The sequence below is a fragment of the Mastigoproctus giganteus genome, chromosome 1 (assembly GCF_048544385.1).
Source record: "Mastigoproctus giganteus isolate SK-2022 chromosome 1, ASM4854438v1, whole genome shotgun sequence".
NCBI lineage: Eukaryota > Metazoa > Arthropoda > Arachnida > Uropygi > Thelyphonidae > Mastigoproctus > Mastigoproctus giganteus.
In genome coordinates, this window is record NC_143575.1 from 252,026,759 (window position 1) to 252,046,549 (window position 19,791).

Below are 19,791 nucleotides of genomic sequence, written 5' to 3' on the forward strand. Positions count from 1 at the left end.
CTGGAAAATAAGCAAATCAACTGTAGAATACATTAAATTATTGTTATCGCATCCTGATGCCTCATTGTCTTAGTTGCCTGGGTACTTCATTTAAACAACTCAGCCAATAGTTTATTTGTTACAAGTTAAGATGGAGAATTTCAGGTTTGCAAATTTACATAATTCGAAAGTCTGCCCTTATCATCACCAAAAGTTTATACGCACGCCTCTTTGGGTACAAACCCACAGAGTACTCTGTGTACAAACCATCTCTCGATTTCTGCTGTAAAGCTGCTCACCGAACTTCGTGGTTTTAGTGAGAGCTGCAGCTGATATATGCCGAAAATGTTAACCGAAATTCCTAATTATTTTAAAGCATATTTTCTTTATTTATAAAATTTGATGACTTAACGTTGCATTTATAACTCCATCAATTCAGATGCGTACAAATTTGGGGTAATCATCTCTGTGAAATAAGCAAACTATGAACTACGTACGCTGGAACTGAAATCCATATTTCTATTTTCCAGCAGTGGACAAGAAATTCATTTTCGTAATAGTTTCTTAGTATCCGCATGTCAGGTTAATATGTCAATAGAGTAATTGTCAAATGTAGTGGATCTTTTAGCATACCAGATGTACTTTAACAAAAAAGTTTTATAAATGAAGACATTACTACTAGGGTTGATATGTATGTGTAAGTAATTCTTCAATTTTATAAATGTTCCTTCACTTGTTTTAGAGTACCTCACATTACGTCTTATGTGCTATCAACTTGTATTGATTACTCTTCAATGACACTGCTTTTTCTTGAAATTTGTGTAGAGATATCCAGTCCTTTGGATCGTTGAAAATTCGATTCTTATTGTCTACCGGCATTAAAATTGAAGCGTACAAAAAAAACTTTTTTTTCTCTCTCTCTCTCTCTCTTCCCCCCACCCTATACAAAACACATTACAGGCCGGTGATTTTGTCCGTTCATGATAAGCGTATAGTTTTCAAAAAAACAGGGTTGATAGAGTATAGTTTTTAATTCAATACTGCACCGAATCTTTTCTTTCTCTTTTATATCTTATATAAATAAGTTTTTGTTTTTTTTTTTTAACTTGGGCCTGAGTGATGTAAATACCTTGCATGCATTTATTGATGTGGATATTACTGCATAGCACATCATAATTCAGAAATGAATGTATGAAACTCCACCTGACGTATTATAATTTAGTGGGTGTTGATGCTTTTAATTTATTTTAAATTAGAGATATGTATGCAGTAATATATTCATTATGCAACGTGCTGATAAAACTGAATTGGAACTGTTATTGACGTAAAAATAAAGAAATGAAAGGTATATACATATTTGGAAATCTTATTAATTGATGGGAACATTACTGAACAGGGAAATCAGAGGTGACCCATTAACACCTCTCCAAAATCTATTTAGTAATGTACCTTGGACGTACATTAAGTAATGTAACTTAATGTACATCCAAGTGAAATTCATGTATTTATTTTTGAATTCTTATATGTTTGTTACTCCATAAATGGTATTATATCATAGAAGAAATAAATTTTCTTCTATTTATACTCTAGGACAACCACACGGTCAGAAGAGTTCACAAGAAACAGTACTGTATTTAGCAGTCATGGGCTTGAACCCTGATCACTCAAAGCACATGCATTTGACCACTTGGCTACAGCAGCTTTTGTATTTTTATGTATATTGTAACAAATGCGGAAAACTGTCTCATTCCACGGGTTGTCTGATAGGTGGGTGGGTGAGTGTGTATAATTTTTTTAAGAGGTATATGATTGAGTCGGCACCTAAAGGTAGGAAGGGTATTGAAAAAAATCTAAAATAAATGACATTGTGGAAAATTAACACAGTAGAGATGATCACTGTTCTCTTGTGCTCTGTGGAAAAGTTCTGTATTCAGTCCCTGTTTGTATGGACCAGTTTGTCAATCTCAAGCATGGGACTTTTTCTTCTGGAAACTTGTTTTATATCCAGCAAAACAGGCAAACTAACTAAGGAAAACATGCAATTTACAAACACTTTATGCTGATGCTTTGATTATTATTATTATTAGCTATATGGTACAAGGAAGCCTGAGGCATATGCTGCACCAGCCAAAAAAAAAATTCCCGAGCTACCCTCTGAGAGAGAGAGAGAGAGTGTCAAAAGTAGAAGGGAATCACCAAGAAAGAGAAGAATTATGATATCCAGCTCAGGACCCTGGGTGTTAGTTAGTTAGTTGGTTTTTAGAAGCATTAGCAACTAAGGCCATATTGCTCCGGGATATGTGGTGGTCATTCCTGACCTTTCCGCATCCTCCGTATTTGGTGGTGACGGACTCGAACCCCAGTCTAATCAAGAAGCGTGTGCTATGCACTGCTGCTCCTTCCCACCTGGCTACGGAGGTGCCCCCTGGGTGTGCCCAGCCCATACTCACCAGATGTGAGCCCCTGTGGTGAAGTTATTTCTCTCTTTGAGATATTGTTATTTATGGATTGATTTAAATGCTGCTTCATTCTTGGGGTTGAAAAATATAGTAAAGACAACGATGTTCCTTTCAAGATTTTGCTTTTATTAGATAATGCTCTTGGACATCCTACGCATCTAGATGATTTCAATTCGAATGTGAGAGTCATATTTCTGCCGCCAAACACGAATTCACTCATCCAACCTATGGATCAGGGTGTTATTTCTAATTTAAATGCATGCTATTTATGCACACCATTTGCTCAGGCATTGTCTGCAGTAAACAGTGAGAAAAATTTTACATTAAGAGACTTTTGGAAATCTTACAATATTTACCACGCCATCTTAAACATTAATAAGGCCTGGGTGGAAATTACTAAAAGTTGTTTAAATTCAAATGGAAGAAAATATTTCCACGGCACATAAAAGTCTTTAAAGAGTTTGAAAAAGATGAATCACATGAAGAGGTTACAGATGAGATTGTAAATGTTGCAGAACTATTTCGGTTGTATGTTGTTGCCAAAGATGTGGAGGAGTTAATAGAGGAAGAAGAAAAGGAATTATCTAACGAAGACCTTATTGATTTGCAGGCAGCGATAATGAAAGAAGAAAATGTTGACGAAGCTCAAGATGAACCAAATGAAGAGCCGAGATGCTTCATCACCACAGAGATGGCAGTAGCATTTCGTGAAATTGCATTGGCAATGGCTAGGTTTGAGAAGATGGATCCCGACTTTTAAGAATCGTTCACTGATGATTAAAGAATCATCAGTGAATGATTCTTAAAAGTTAACAGAGGGGTGAATGATACGCTTGCTTGCTATAAAGAAATCTACCATGAAAAGAAAAAAGTTACCGTTCAGTCATCCATTAATATGTTCTTTCGTAAGGTTGAGTGGCCAACCCCTTCTAAATCTCAACATCCGCTGTGGCTTACTTTTCAGCTGAAGACGTCAATTCTGGCAACGATGCTCGAGAGGTAAAACTTACTGACGTTATGCCTGTCTCCTCTCTTTTTTTGTAATTTTATAATTTTAAAATTTTTTAAATTGCACGCTTTTGTAATTTTTCCTGTGCATCAGCTAAAAAATTGAATAAATACAATAAATAATTCTGTTCACATGTTCGTCGAACATTTCTTTTTTGATTCAATGAATTCAGCGAGCACAGTTGCGAGTGCTGCACAAGCATGGGGGAAATTCCAACTTATGTAGAGTTCCATGGAACACAATCCTTACGTTTATCAGGGAGTGGCTGTATATATCAAAATTATTCTTTGCATCCAGTTCCTTTGTGACTACATCATAGTACCAATCAAATTGGTTAGACAAGACTTCCCCTTAACAGACCCATGCTATGTCTGAACTATAACTGGAATCTTGTCTAGATGATCCTGCAGTGCTTCTTTAACCAGTGCCTCTATTAATTTCCTTAGAACACAAGTTAAACTAACAGGTCTGTAATTACTCGTGTCACCCTTTGATCCCCCTTTGTGAATTGGGGACACATTTGCACATCTCCAGTCAATGGGGACCTCCCCTAAGTCCAAGAAAGCTTTCATAATTATGGCTAAGGGATTGCTAACTTCCTTCACTGCTTCCTTTAATATAACCGGATAGATCCCATCCACCCCAGGAGCCTTGCTTATGTTCAATTTCAACAATTTCTCCTCCACTTTGTTCTGTTATTACAAAATCATTTAGCTCCCTGGCAGAGTTTCATAAACTTCTGGCATTCACCTCCCTGATCTCGTGTGAATTTAGATGTAAAATACTCATTCAATATCAAGTGGATCAATCTGATTCATCCCCTTCATTTTAGAGTTTCTGTAAGTAAAGGAGTCTTTACTGTTTTTATTTGCATCATTTGCTGAAGATTTCTCGTAATCTGCCTTTGCTTTCCTAACGTCCTTTGTGACTTGCTTACAGACTATCTTGTATCTACCATAGGTATGTGTCTCCTGATAATTTATATGCTTCCCATGCATTTTTCTTCTCTGCCACGAGTCAGATGGTAGTTATATCTTTAAGTAAATCCCACATTAATATGCTGTGATCACTGCCACCTAGTGGTTCCTTTATCTGCAGATTCTTAATGCATGAAGAATCACTGCTGATAATTAGATCAAGAGTATTACTCCGTCTGGTTGCCTCTTGAACATGCTGACTTGGAGTGGGTATGGACATTGGACATTAAGTCACATCAGGCTTAGTGTCCAAGTTTGCAGTGATACAAAGGTAATGACAGTATGCTACTGCAACAGGATCTAGAAAAGTTAGGCAAATTGGCTGAGAAATGGCAACTGAATTTTAATATTGACAAATGCAAAGTACTGCATATGAGCAGCAGTAATCTCAGATTAACGTACCAACTGTGTTGATACTACACTCAGGGTAGTGAAAAAGTAAAATGATCTGGGGGTAATTGTGCGGTCAGATATGTAGTTTTCTGAGCACTGCAGACTGGCTGCCAGGACAGCTCATGGGGTTTAGTTGATGGGAATTTTGCTAGCATGGATAAGGAGGTGATAATACCATTGTATAATGCAATGGTCAGGCCACACCTTGAGTACTGCATACAGGTCTGGAGGCCTCATTTTAGGAAGGATGTAGAGCTGCTGGAACGAGTACAGAGAAGGGTAATGAGACTAGTGAGGGGAACAATTGGGTGCTGTTACCAAGAAAGGCTTCATTTCTGCAAATTGCAGCATCTGGAGACTAGGCACCTGCAAGGTAATCTGTTTGATGTGTTTAAGGCTTTGAATTGTTTGAGCAAGTTCAGTGCTGATGTGATTTTTCCTCTTGCTCAGATTATGCACACGAGGGGGCATAAATTCAAATTGATAATGATGGTTGCAAAATAGATGTGCAGAAGTTTGCCTTTAGCCAGCGAGTGGATGATTGCTGGAACAAACATCCATCTATTGTTGTGGAAGTTGATAGCTTAAATAAATTCAAGGAAGAACTAGACAAACTATTGGAGGGAATGGATAGATGAAATGGGAAATTTTTTTTTTTGGCTGATGTTTTATAAGCTTGCTATCTTGCATCATATGCCACTGCTGATGCTTAATGCTAATCTTGTCTGATCAATCTGATTGGAAACTACAATGTAGTAACATAGGACCTGGATTAAAAAAGTAATTTTGACATTATATACTTAGATTTCAGAAAAGATTTTGATACTGTTCCACATGAAAGATTGCATTGTAGTACAAATTGTAGCAATATGGCATTAGGGGCAAGTTACTGCAGTGGATAAAGGTATGGTCGGGTGTGAAAAGATAATGTAGCTATTAATAGGCACTACTCTTCTTATACTGATTACACAGAATAGATGGAATGCCTCAGAATTCAGAGTTGGACCTATTGTTTTTTTCCTTTATTTATTAATGATATTGAACAATTCATATTAGGTTTAATGTCTAAGTTTGCAGACGATATAAAAGTTGGCTGTGTAGTTAATAACGGTAATCAAGATATGCTACTGCAACAAGATCTGCAAAAAAATTAGAGGTAATTGTGGAGAAGTACCACTTGAAGTTTAACATTGACAAATGCAAGGTACTGCATATGGGTAATCCAAAATTAATATAATGTGTGGTACTACACTCAGGGTAGTGGAGAAGGAAAAAGAATAAGGGGTAATTCTACAGTCCCATGAAGTTCTCTGAGCAGTGCAGACAGGCTGTTAGGTCAGCTCATGGGGTTTTGTCAGTGATATACAGGAACTTTTCCAGCAGGGATAAGAAGTTAATTATTTGGATGCATAAATCAATGGTAAGTCCACATCTTTGAGTGGTGCATACAGGTCTAGAAGCCACATTTTAGGACGAATGTGGATCTGTTACAGTGGGTACAAAAAAGAGCAACAAGATTGTTGAGGAGAACGAAAGGGTGCTCTTACTAAGAAAGGCTTCAATTCTGCAAATCACAGCCTGGAAACTAGCTACAGGCAAGGAAGTCTGATTTAGGTTAAAGGTTAAAAATGGATTGAGTAAGCTAAATGCTGATGGCATCCTTACTCTTGCTCAGACAACACAAATAAGGTAACACAAATTTAAATTGAGGGATGATGATACTAACAGATTAGAAAGAATACTTGATGAGAATCAACCGAAAGAGCAAGCTGGCTTTAGGACAGGATTCTCAGCTATGGATCACCTTTATGTAATATCACAGCTAATGGAGAAAGCAAATGAATATAAAACAAACCATTGTGCCTGGCATTTGTGGATTATGAAAAGGCATTTGACTCCATACAGCATAAGACTATGTTTCGGGCACTGGAAAGACAAGTCATAGATACCCCATATATTATGATTTTGGAGAAAATATAATAGAATGCTACCTCCTTTATTAGACTAGACAAAGACAGTAGGAAATTTAAAATCAAGAAAGGAGTTCGACAAGGAGGCAATATCTCCGAAGCTGTTTACTGCTGCCCTTGAGGAAGCTTTCAGAAGATTAGACTGGTTGCAGAAAGGAGTCAATATGAATGGAGAGCACTTAAACCATTTACGATTTGCAGATGACATTGTGGTCATAAGCCACGATCCCAAAGAATTAGAGGAAAATCTTAATCAGTTATGCACAGTTAGTAAAGATTTTGGACTAAAGATGAATATGGCTAAAACAAAAGTAATGATGAACAAGTATGCCATAGAAAGGGATATAATGATTGAAGGAGCAGTAATTGAAAAGGTGGAGTCATATACTTATCTGGGACAAGTTATTAGCTGTAATAATGATAAATGGTTGGAAGTCAAGAGAAGAATAAATTTCGGATGGATAGTATTCAGGAAATATAGTCACATACTGAAGAGCAATATCCCAGTTTGTCTGAAACGTAAAATAATGAACCAATGTATACTCCCCACCATGACTTATGGAAGTGAAACTTGGGCACTCACCAAAAGAATGGAAGAGAAGCTGAGAACTACACAGCAAAGAATGGAATGAATTATATTGGGAATCAGACTTAGATAAGAAGAGAAACACATGGATTAGGCAGAAAACTCAAGTAAAGGACATTCTTATCAAAACTAAAGAACTAAAATGGTCTTGGGTTGGACAGATAGCTCGAAGACATGATGAGAGATGGACTAAGAAAATAACATAATGGTACCCAAGAGGAGCTAGAAGAAAACCTGGAAGACAATGGCAGAGATGGATGGATGAAATTTGGATGGATGGACTCGATTTGTGAGATGAGTTACATAGCATTGCCACAGTCCTTAAATCTGTACTAGTTATTAAATTTTGCTTTTTTCTCAAACTGTAGGGTTTTGTTTCTTCTAGTGTTCTAATACACCTTGGAAGGTAGTGTGCATATATGTTTGTCATGGTGAGAAAGCAAAACAAAAAATGGCGATTTTGTTTGTTTTCAGTTTTTTATTCATTTACATGCACATGATATATGAGAGCTTAAAAATCAAAATAATAAATTAAAAATCTCACGGAACTTCAATAGCTCTCACAGACCCCTAGAGTTCCTCGGAATTCAGTTTGTAAACCTATGGAATATGGTTTATAGTTATGGAATATAGTTGTAAACCTATGGAATATGGTTTACAACTATAACAATAACAAACTGAGTTGTTATTGTTATAGTAAACAGAGTTACAGAAGATTTTAATTCTGGGTAATTCCAGCTAGCTAATGATGAGACCAGGTATTTTGTTTTCTTGGGGTTGAGATGAAGTAAAATGAGGAAGTTGACAAAATTTGCAGTCATATATCTCTGGCTTGAGCTGTAGCCATGGTTATTGCATCATGGGAACTAGCAACTTGCAATAATAAGAGTGTATCATCAGTATAAGAAATAAAGCACTGAAGACTGATAACAAAGAAAATGAATATTTCTGAGAAAAATAGGGATGATCTTGTACTATCATGTAGAATTCCAACTTGCGCATTCTTGATAGTGGCTCTGTCATTGTGGGAAAAGTGAAGAAACTGTTTCCATAAGATTTTGTCAAGGATGCCTAATAGATCACTGTTGATGGGAAATGCAGAGTTGGGGGAGACCCCTGTTGCCACCAGACAAAAAACACTGGGCGGCTCCGTAGCTTGGTGGGCAGGAGCAGCAGTGCGTAGCACACGCTTCTTGATTAGACCGGGGGTCGAGCCCGTGACCATCAAATACGGAGGGTGTGGAAATGTCAGAGAATGACCACCACATATCCCTGGAGCAATATGGCCTTAGTTGCTAAAGCTGCTAAAAAAAAACAAACAAACAAAAAACACTGTTGATGGGAAGGAGGTTATGAAAAAGTGTAGAAGTAGGTGGATCCACACCGAACTGAAGGCAGCACTTAACCTATTATCTACCATTGTCACATTTTTGGAATTCATGTTATTTTTTTATTTATATATACTACGGGGGCTTTGCCCCCTGCTCGCTTTGCTCGCCAACTCCTGCACATGCTTTTCTACATAAAATGTAGAGGTATGATGGAGTAAATCAAATCTTTTCTACGTAAAAGACAACTTTGAAATGCACTGATCGATATCTAATCAGGAAATGACCTATGTAATTATTTACTTGTGCACTTGTAGTGACGTAAATTCCCGTGCACTTGTACCATGTGACCTGCATCACTCTTCTCCCATTGGCTACCCCACCATGCGGCATTCTCAAGGTTGAATAAATATCACTATATAATTATTTGCCTGTGTTCACATAGGTTACTTAGGAAAAGGTTTTTTGCTTCAGGTTCCATAATGGGAATATTGTTGCTTCCGAAAGAGCATGACTAAAATATTTACAAACTATACAAATATTTAAACTATTTACAAATATACAAACTATATTGGGAAGTCGGGTCCCTTTATCAGCTGACATTAATATACTAAAAACGTTACAATGGAACATCAAATGATGCTGGGCATGGTCATGTTTTAGACAGTAAAGCACGTGCACGAGGTTGATGAACGTTATGGAGGCAGTTGTCTTGCAGTGCGACGAACGTTGCCATGCCTCCCATGTAAGCGCTCTACATTGTCAACAGCAAGTGTCTGATTCTGCCCAGTAATCCATTTAACGTTTTTTGTATATTAATATAAGCTGATGATGGGACCCATCGTCCTGATATAGCAGAGATATGGTTGTAAATTGTTTAGTATTTTGTAAATATTTTAGTTTTTTGTAAATATTTGTATAGTTTTGTTATTATTTGTATAATAATAACATTATACTAACATTACAAGACACTGATCAAAATCTAATCAGGAAATGACCTGTGTAATTATTTACCTACACATTTGTAGTGACGTAATTTCTCTGCCCTCTACTCCCATTGGCTCGAATAAGTGACATAATTGCCCTGTTTCTCCCATTGGCCCAAATAAGTATCACTAGGAGGAAAATGTTTTTAATGTGTGTGTGTGTATATATATATATATATATATATATATATATATATTTTTTTTTTTTTTTAATTAGAATATTTTTGGTGGTCAATGTTAGCAATGTACAGGAAGACTATGGAAGCTCTGGTAGCTGTTATATATAGTTTTTAATTTCAAAATTTACCATCTCAGAAACCTGTTTCAAATAATTGTTTGGTGAGTATGACGTTAACTGTTCCCTGCAGTTGTGAGAGGGTTGGGAATGCAACAACTTTCCATTTGAAACATTTAGATGGGCATAACATCTTTTTCATCACTGTCCCTCTACTGGGACTCCAAAATAATTGTAGTTTTTTCAATGCTGCAACACATTTTGATGTTGATCAAAATACTTCACGTTATTCTAGCTTCTGAGTTTTGTGTTAGCTATATTTGTATTATTCATATAGATTATCTTCTGTTATCAATTTACATATGTGGATTATGTAGAAATAATTATTCTATCTGACATTGATAAGGTTAAACTTGAATCAAGTTTATTTACAAGGTGTAATGTCTTTGTAGGTCTTATAAATACCTATACAATTTTTTAACCTTATTCTAGGAAAACATAACAAAGAATGGCTGCTTGGACCATGAGTGATTTCAGAACTGATTTGTGTAATTCCATCATAATCACAAAATTATAAACTCTTCTTTGACATCTGTCGGTAGACATACACTATGCATAAAAAAATATATCCAAATACCCCTGTTTTTCATAACCCATTGGACTTTCAGATAAACAAGTGACCTAGACCAGTATATAAGGAAGGCGTAAGAGTCTATGATGAGAACAAGTAACCCAAGTTACTTGTTCTTGTCATAGTATATAGGTCCGAGCTGGCTAATTTTGAGAGGAGTTTTATTGTTGGATGTCACACTGCTGGCCATTCATACATTTATTGGCAGCCTACACCATCTCAAGTCAACCATTGGTGACATTATCATGATATCAAAGTGTAATGCTACTACTGTTGTTCAGCAATGTAGAGGAAGGCTATGGGAAGCTCTCACCCTGTACCCTGATGGTACGGTACTTGGAAAGATAGTATGACAGTCTTGTCAGATGTACCTGCAACTCCTCAACAGGAGTTGAGCTCTGTACGAATGTACTACACACAAAGTTCCACATCTCAGTTTTCACGGAAGAGCAGTGGCACATAAGCCAGACCTTGCCAACCACAGTTGGTGGTCTCTCACCTTATCTGAAGCAATGAACATAAGAGTAGGTAATGGAAATCAGTTTTACAGATTGTCAGATCTTGCTTTACCCTGTTTCAATCAGATGGGTAGGTGTGAAGGATGTCTAGGGAGCTTGTGCTGTTGGAGTGCATTATGCCAATTGGGCAGATGTGGGGGTGTTTTTCATGGTATTGCATTATGACCCTTGTTGGTTGTGTGGGGAACCGTGAATGCTGATGCCTGTCTTAACATTTTTACAGTTCCATTCACCTTACAGTGTGATGTTTCTTTGGTAAACAAACAGACCCATGTTTGTTTCAACCGGATAATGCCCCATGGCTTAAATATCACCACTGGCACTGTTTAAGAATGGTTCATAGACATGAATGTATAAAAGTTGGAATTGCTGGCACAGTTCCCCAATTTGAATCCTATGGAACACCTATAGAAATGAAGGACTCTACCTGTTACAGTCTATTTCTTGTTATTGGAAAGCCTACCTGTGAGGGTGAAGTGTGTCGTAACAGCCGGGATGGAGAGGGACTGACACCTATTGGAGTGGTGGTGATAGCCGTAGGAAACCAATGTGTCCAGATACTTTTATGGAGGGTATTGTACATACTATGCTGAAAAGGAGAGGTTCTTAAGACTAGGTACTGTCGGTGGGTGACTTGTACAAGACAGTGTTTTCTCACGCCTCTCATTCCAAAGATAGAGAAAAACAAAAAGAGGATTGTTGCTTTGACAAATTAATTCTGTGACTGTCATTTTGACGAATTAAATGAAATTCCTATTGTGAAATGGCAAGATAATAAAGTTGTAACTGTTGCTACCAATTTCAATACAGTTAATTCTATGTCTGAAGATGTTCTCAGAAAAACAAATTCAGATGCCAAAAGTAATTCAGGTGTGTAATTCTCATATGAGAAGCATTGATCCGTCGAATAAACAGATTTCATACTATCACATGAGAATCGGGTAAAAAAGATGGTAGTGGCTACTAGCCACTCAGATGCTGGAAGTAGCAGTTATGAATACATGACAGAATACCAAACTGCAAACAAAGAAAAGAGTGTGTCGTTACTTGATATACGAAGAAAGATAGTGTTTGTATGCTTGAGTAGAAAAACTGAGTCAACGCCTAAACATAGAGAACCCCCAAGGTAGCTGCTGGGTAGTAGCAGTAACAAGATAAAGTTTGATCCAGGAAATCATCTCATTATGCCAATCCCTACATAATGAAGATGTTCACAGTACAGGAAAGAGACGAGGATCTGCAGATTATGTGGTGTCCTGCTTGTTATTTGGTTTTTTAGGAGCATTAGCAACTAAGGCCATATTACTCAGGGGATATGCGGTGGTCATTCCCTGACCTTTCTGCATCCTCTGTATTTGGTGGTCACGGGCTAGAACCCCAGTCTAATCAAGAAGCATGTGCTATGCACGCTGCTCCTGCCCACCTGGCTACGGAGGTGCCGTGTTCTGCTTCTCGCAATACATGTGTTTTGCGAGAAGCAGGAGTGTGAAATACATTTGCTGTATTTCACACTCCATAATACTTCTGATAAGTGATAAATATTACTTCAGATAGTTATTTTGTGGTGATGATCTTGGTAAAATTATATAACTGTATTATTAAATGATAAATATGCAAAATTATTCAAGACACTATGTTTAAGTAATTCATGTACCATGTTGAATTTTTTGCAGTTATGACCTGTCAATTTTCAAAAAATGGAATGCTTTTTTATTAAAAAAACTACAAATTGAACAAAAAATTGGAAATGCTGTTTTTATAATCTAAATCATGTTAAAGCCAATTATTGTCTAAAAAAATTAGCTGTAAATAATTTTGGCAGGTAATAGATTGAGTAAAAAAAAAAATACTGCATTGGGATTTTTGTTCTCCCTGTACTGTATGCTACATACGAGGCAGTTCCGACAGCTAAAGGAGTAGTAGTAATCTTTGACTCCATTGTTGACTTCCAATTGCCGGAACTCATTTCCTGAGTTCCTGCAATTGGATGTGCCTGTGTTGTTATTGTGATCCACTTAAAATGATGAATCTTGTTTTGGACTCTGAAATGAAAATATCACTGTGAAATGGAAATATTAGAAACAACATTTAGAACTTATAGAGCTGCATAGTAAAATTCAAGTGAAAACATATCATTGCTATGCACTCAGAATATACTTAATAAATCTTTGAGGGAATCACAATTAAATTGTTTCATTTATTGAAAAAGAACAATAAAGCTTCATTGTGTCAAACTAAAGTGCCTGTTCACACCCATAACTTAAAAAATGCTGCATATACACTTATTTGTTTAATCTAAAGGCACCTTATTTAGAAAATTAGTCTTTATACTGTGGTAGGGCATTCAAATTGTGCCGAGTAGTATTTTTCAATGTATTTTTAATACAGTTACACCATTCCTGTGTACTCCAGTGACAGTATATGGTTTGTCACTTGTCACTCATTTGGAGAACTCTGGGTCACTGAAGCTAGTCTCAGGCAGATGGAGTACAGTATCAGAGTTATTCTGGGTTTTTCAGCCCACAAAACATGTAAATTGGCCTGTGCAATCTTTACACTTATACAGACATAGTATGGCATAAGATGCTGATGCATTATAAAACCAATACAACTACCACTCAAGCTGCACTACCCATATAGATTGTTTCATGAACAGACTTTTATAGATGTAATACAGCAAAACTCGAACTAGAGTTAGAGTATTGTGAGAAGTGACATACACAGGCTTGAGTAGCTAATGCAAGAGAAATTGGCACCTCCGTAGCCAGGTGGGCAGGAGCAGCAGCAGTGTGTAGCACATGCTTCTTGATTAGACCGAGGTTCGAGCCCGTGACCACCAAATACAGAGGATGCGGAAAGGTCAGGGAATGACCACCGCATATCCCCGGAGCAATATGTCCTTAGTTGCTAATGCTCCTAAAAAAAAAACCAAATAACAATAGCAAGAGAAATTTCTGCAAGTAAGCAACCATCTTTTGAGACAGTTGCTTACTTGCTTAATAATGTTTTTTTAAAAAACATGCTGAAGTAAATTTTTTTCTTTACACAACCATGCTAATTTTGTTTGATTAGAAACTACCATGTAATGAGCCCTGCATATGATAAATCTGTGAATGAAAAGTGAAAGTTTATTTTCAACTTATAAATGTTCAAAACGAGTTTCTTTAGTCATTCTGTAGCAGTCCAGTCAATATTCAGATCTCAGTTATGCTTTGTCAGAATTCCAGTATTGATCTGTTGTTAGGGCTAGTAAGAAAAGTGCAGTGTTTCAGGTTGTCTTTTAAGTTTGCCAGCAGAAGTGTAAACCAGATTTTAAAATTTTAAACTTGCAGAAGCCACTGCTTTATCATAATAAGGATAAACTTTGTATGATAATATTTCCATGCAAGTTTCACTTTCTGCTTCATTTATTTAGTTGTCATGTGGGTGAACTGAAATGTGTACTACTGTATCCACCATATTGACCACTTGCCTTTGTCAGGCCTTTAATGGTAGAAGAAAAGTATGAAATAAGTATTGCATGAAAAGATGAGGAGGCATTTTGATTGAATGAGTTTATGCTCATATTTTGTAGATATCATACGGAGAGAATAATTCTTTAAATTCTTCACCTCTAAAGAGATGATAGTAACCATTGAAATGACTGTGAGGGTGGTAGCATTATATTAAAAATAAATAATAATTATACACCCCTGAAAGGGAGTCTCTGTTTGGTTTTTTTTTGATTATGCATAACTGGAGATAACTCATAGTGATAGCATTTATGTTTGAGAGAGAAATCTGTCATATTGCACCAGTTTTATTCTTTCCTTGCCTGGCGCCTCTGTAGCCAGGTGGGTAGGAGCAGCAGTGTGTAGCACATGCTTCTTGATTAGACCGGGGTTCAAGCCCGTGACCACCAAATACGGAGGATGCGGAAAGGTCAGGGAATGACCACTGCATATCCCCGGAGCAATATGGCCTTAGTTGCTAATGCTCCTAAAAACCAAATAACAACAACAACATAACTTTCCTTTCCCTAGTTGTAAAACTTAAGTGGTAAATCTTTTCACTTAAAAAGTTTTAAGCAAGTGCTGAACTTTTTAAATTTCTTTTCTTTTGGATAGAAATATTTAACTGACATTTGGTATCCCTCATCTTGTGATTTAATTTATTGGGCTTTATGTGCTGCACCTGATGAAGTGTTTTTTATTAACTGATATGTGTAATAAATCAAGATTTCATAGTTTAACTTGCACATATTTTATATGAAAAAAAAAATTGCATTACATTGAAATTAAAAAGAACATTTGTATCCTCATAAATGTCATCCTGATATCTTTTTTGATTTCAGTGTAGTGTAATACATACGTAAAGTAGTGTAATATACATGCATTTGTAATAGTGTAATATACATGCATATTTCATCACAGTTTATCTATATAGCCGAACTGGTAATTATATCTAACTTAAAATTTCTTAAATTTTTTGTAAATAAAAAATCTTTGTCAAGTATATAAAAACTGTATAATATAAAAGTCACATATTTAAAATTTGACTGTTAATATATTATTTGGAAGTATCTTTGTATATAAATAATAACTTTCATTTTAATTTTAGGTTTCCAGGGGAATTTTATCTCTAGTGAGGGTATAGAATCTCCGGAATGTGCTACATGGTCACTTGTTGAGAGAGAATTAAGACACAGAAATGATTATGTTTCTTGTGTCAAAAATAGTCTCTGCACAGGAGTCAACTGTTCTGGTAAATTAGGAGTAAGTGTTAAAATTACCACTTTTCTTAAATAGTTAAGATATTTTATGAACATAGGCATATTTTAGAATAATTAATATTAAAAAATTGCTATCTACTACATATGAAATTGCTGAAAATTTCATTTAAATTTACATACAAGTTATAACTATAAAGTAATGAGACTGAATTTCATGTGTGGTTTTTGGAAATGGAGGCGTGATCTTAGCAGGGACATATTACCATATTTACATTTGCTGTTGTAGTACTTTCAAGAACCAGCCAGTCATATGTACTGTCAACTACCTGCACCTTTCTATATTCTAGGAGACTAACAATACTGTCCATTATATGGCTTATTTCACCTTGATAAATGATTGACAAATGCAAAGTACTTCATATGGGTAGCAGAAACCCAAGAGAAATGTACAAACTGTGTGGTACTACACTCAGGGAGGTAGAGAATGAAAAAGACCTGGTGGTAATTGTGCAGTCAGATATGAAGTTCTCTGAGCAGTGCAGACGGGCTGCCAGAGCAGGTCATGGAGTTTTGTTAGTGATATATAGCAATTTTGCTAGCAGAGACAAGGAGGTGATTATCCCTTTGTATAAGGCAATGGTCAGGTCACACCTTGAGTACTGTATACAGATCTGGAGGTCTCATTTTAGGAAGGATGTAGAGTTGCTAGAACAAGTCTGCTGAACAAGTTGCTAGAACGAGTCTGCTGACGAGGCTACTAGAGACGGTTGTGTTCCAAGCCGCTAAGTGGATTTTTCTTATTTATTGATTTGAAATTATTGTTTTTCTAAAACTTTTGATTTAAATTTAGTAGTATAACATTATTTTGTGATTTTCTGATTAACTTGGTGTATTTATTCTTTACTCGGCCTTGTAATTGCATAAAAGTATCGGTAAAGGTTTCCACGTGTTTCAACTCCGCTAGCGTTCGTAATTTTGCCGCCATTGTGATACGATAGTTGTATGCCGTACTAGATAGCTTTAGTTGAACTTCGTTAGCAGTTAAATTGTACGTTTAAATAAATACATATAACGACTTAGATTACAAACGTAATATAATTAATTATATTTAACATAATTAATAACATAACATAATTATAATTAATTAATAAATTAATAGAATCATGACTCAGACCAGAGCAGCAAAGCAAAAGGCTCAAGCTAATGGAAGCGCTGTGGCTCAGAGCAGAACTGAGGGGGGCAGTTGTCCTCTGACTCACAGCCTTATAAAATGCACTGTTTGCTTGATGTTTGCAGAGCAATCGGGTACGGGACATGATACTGCCAAGGGGGATGTCTTTGTGTGCGCGCGATGCAAGGAGTGTATCGATATCAGGCAACAACTCAGCGTTCTTGTGGGCCTATATGAGAGCTTGAAGGACAGGGTGGATGCCCTCGAAGAAACTAAATTGAGGGGCCCATCAAGCTCTCAGCTGCCCACATCAAGGCCAGAGCTTGCACTTGGGCATCGCGTGACACAGAGACAACCCCCAAGGCAGAATGCGCTGGTCCCGAAGGAACTAGTAGTTGTTGGTGACTCTATTGTCAGGGAAACGGGGAACATGCTTTGTAAAAAAGATAGGTGGAACAGGACCAGGGTATGTCTGCCAGGGGCAAAGGTTGATGACGTTGTAGAGCGAATATCATCTTTTAAGGGCACAAAAGGTGATATAGTTGTACACGTTGGCACTAATAATATTAAGAGTAGGAGACCGGCAGAATTACTTAACAAGTACAGGTCACTGTTGAACAAAAGCCGAGAATTAGGGTTGAATTTGAAAGTGTCTGCAATTCTGCCCAGACACGATAGGAGGGAGTATATGATGAGAGCCTTGTCGATCAATTCGGCCCTGGAAAGATTGTGCAAGGCTCAAGGGGTAGAATTTTTTTCAGCCTGGACTGTACTTGTTAACAGGAGAGATTGCTTCTACAGGGATGGGATACACTTAAATAGAAAGGGTGCAAGAATATTTGCTGATGCTATCGAGGCAGTGTTAGGTGGGTCGGAAAACTGCTAGCTTGGGGGGAGACAAAGACCAATAGATTGACAGTAGCCACTGGCAGAGGTGAAAGAGATTCTTGCACTGCTTCTATTAGAATGAGCAGAAGCCTGAAAAACAAGATGCATGGTATTTCAGAGACTGCTGGGAGCCATTGCGGTACAAATAAACACATGGGTTGTGTTAGGGTAGCTAAGAATAGAAACAGGTGCAGGTATACTTGCGTGTACACCAATGCTAGGAGTTTAGTAAATAAATTTGATGAATTTGAGGTATTGCTCAAAACATCAAAGGCAGATATTGTTGGGATATCAGAGACGTGGTGTCACACATATATAAGGGATGCAGAACTGCAATTTGGGGAGTACAACGTCTACAGAAAGGATAGACAGGATAGGAAGGGGAGAGGGGTTATGCTATTAGTTAAGAAACACATAAAAACCAAGGAAGTGAAGCCAGTCGACATCGCTGGACAGTGCAGTGTTGAGTCAGTTTGGTGTGACATAAGCATTGGGAGATCAAAATTGAGAGTAGGAGTGTGCTATAGGCCTAATGACTCTGATGAGTATAATAAGGAACTGTACAGGGAAATAGAGTGGGCCAGTAAATCAGAGAGTCTTATAATGGGAGATTTTAATTTCCCAGATATTGACTGGAATTTGGGGGCTGGTTACTCACACACTAGCAGGGCTTTTGTGGATTTATTGGATGATTGTTTTCTACATCAGCATGTTCAGGAGGCAACTAGAGGGAGTAATACTCTTGATTTGATTATCAGCAGTGATTCTTCATGCATTAAGAATCTGCAGATAAATGAACCACTAGGTGGCAGTGATCACAGTGTGCTGAAGTGGGATTTACTGAAAGAGGTAACTACCATTAGGGGTAAAGGGAAGGGTTATTGCTTCCGTAAAGGCGACTACGATGGACTGAGACAGTATTTAAATTCTATACAGTGGGACCAACTGATGATGTTACCAACAGCAAATTCAAAATGGGAAGCATTCAAAGAACGTATCTTGGAAGCTACTAGGCTTTACATACCAACTAAGAAATATTGTTCAAGGTATAGGCCTAAATGGATGTCAGATGAACTAATGAGGCATATAGCAGAGAAGAAAAATGCATGGGATACGTACAAATTAACACATGACACAGAAGCCTATGATAGATACAAGTTGATATGCAACCAAGTTACAAAGGAGGTTAGGCAGGCGAAGGCAGATTACGAGAAATCCTTGGCAAGGGATGCAAAGAAAAACAGCAAAGAGTTCTTTACTTATGTAAACTCTAGAAGGAAGGGGATGAATCAGATTGGTCCACTTGATATTGATGGGTCAACTGTTGATGATCCTGCTCAGGTAGCTAACAAACTAAATGAATATTTTGCATCGACATTCACACATGAGAAGTTATTCAGCAAGGGGAATGCCAGAGGTGCATTCAACTCTAGCAGTAAGCTACAGAATCTTGAAATAACTGGGAGTAAAGTGGAGGAGAAACTGTTGAAGATAAACACAAGAAAGGCACCTGGGGTGGATGGGATCTGTCCAGTTATATTAAAGGAGGTAGCAAAGGAAGTAAGCAAACCCTTAGCCATAATTATGAGAGCTTCCTTGGACTCAGGGGAGGTACCCATAGACTGGAAATGTGCAAATGTGACCCCAATTCACAAAGGAGGATCAAAGGCTGACACAAGTAACTATAGACCTGTGAGCTTAACTTTTGTTCCAGGAAAATTAATGGAGGCACTGGTTAAAGAAGCACTGCAGGATCATTTAGACAAGACTTCAGTTATAGCTCAGACACAGCATGGTTTTGTTAAGGGGAAGTCTTGCCTGACCAACTTGATTGGATACTATGATGCAGTCACAAAAGAACTGGATGCAGGGAATAACTTTGATATTATATACTTGGATCTTAGAAAGGCTTTTGATACTGTTGCACATGGAAGACTGCTACACAAATTG

The 19,791-nt window shown here is 37.2% G+C and overlaps 1 protein-coding gene across 1 annotated transcript in view; it reads left to right on the forward strand.

Annotated features, from left to right (window-relative positions):
* The first annotated feature begins 356 nt into the window (after window positions 1-356).
* LOC150091758 (uncharacterized) overlaps window positions 357-19,791 on the forward strand; it is a 50,560-nt gene continuing 31,125 nt past the window's right edge. Inside the window, exons 1-2 of the mRNA XM_090385591.1 lie at window positions 357-676; window positions 15,671-15,825. Of these exons, the coding sequence (XP_090241717.1) occupies window positions 643-676; window positions 15,671-15,825 (189 nt within the window). The 5' untranslated portion in view covers window positions 357-642. The remainder of the gene's footprint in view (window positions 677-15,670; window positions 15,826-19,791) is intronic.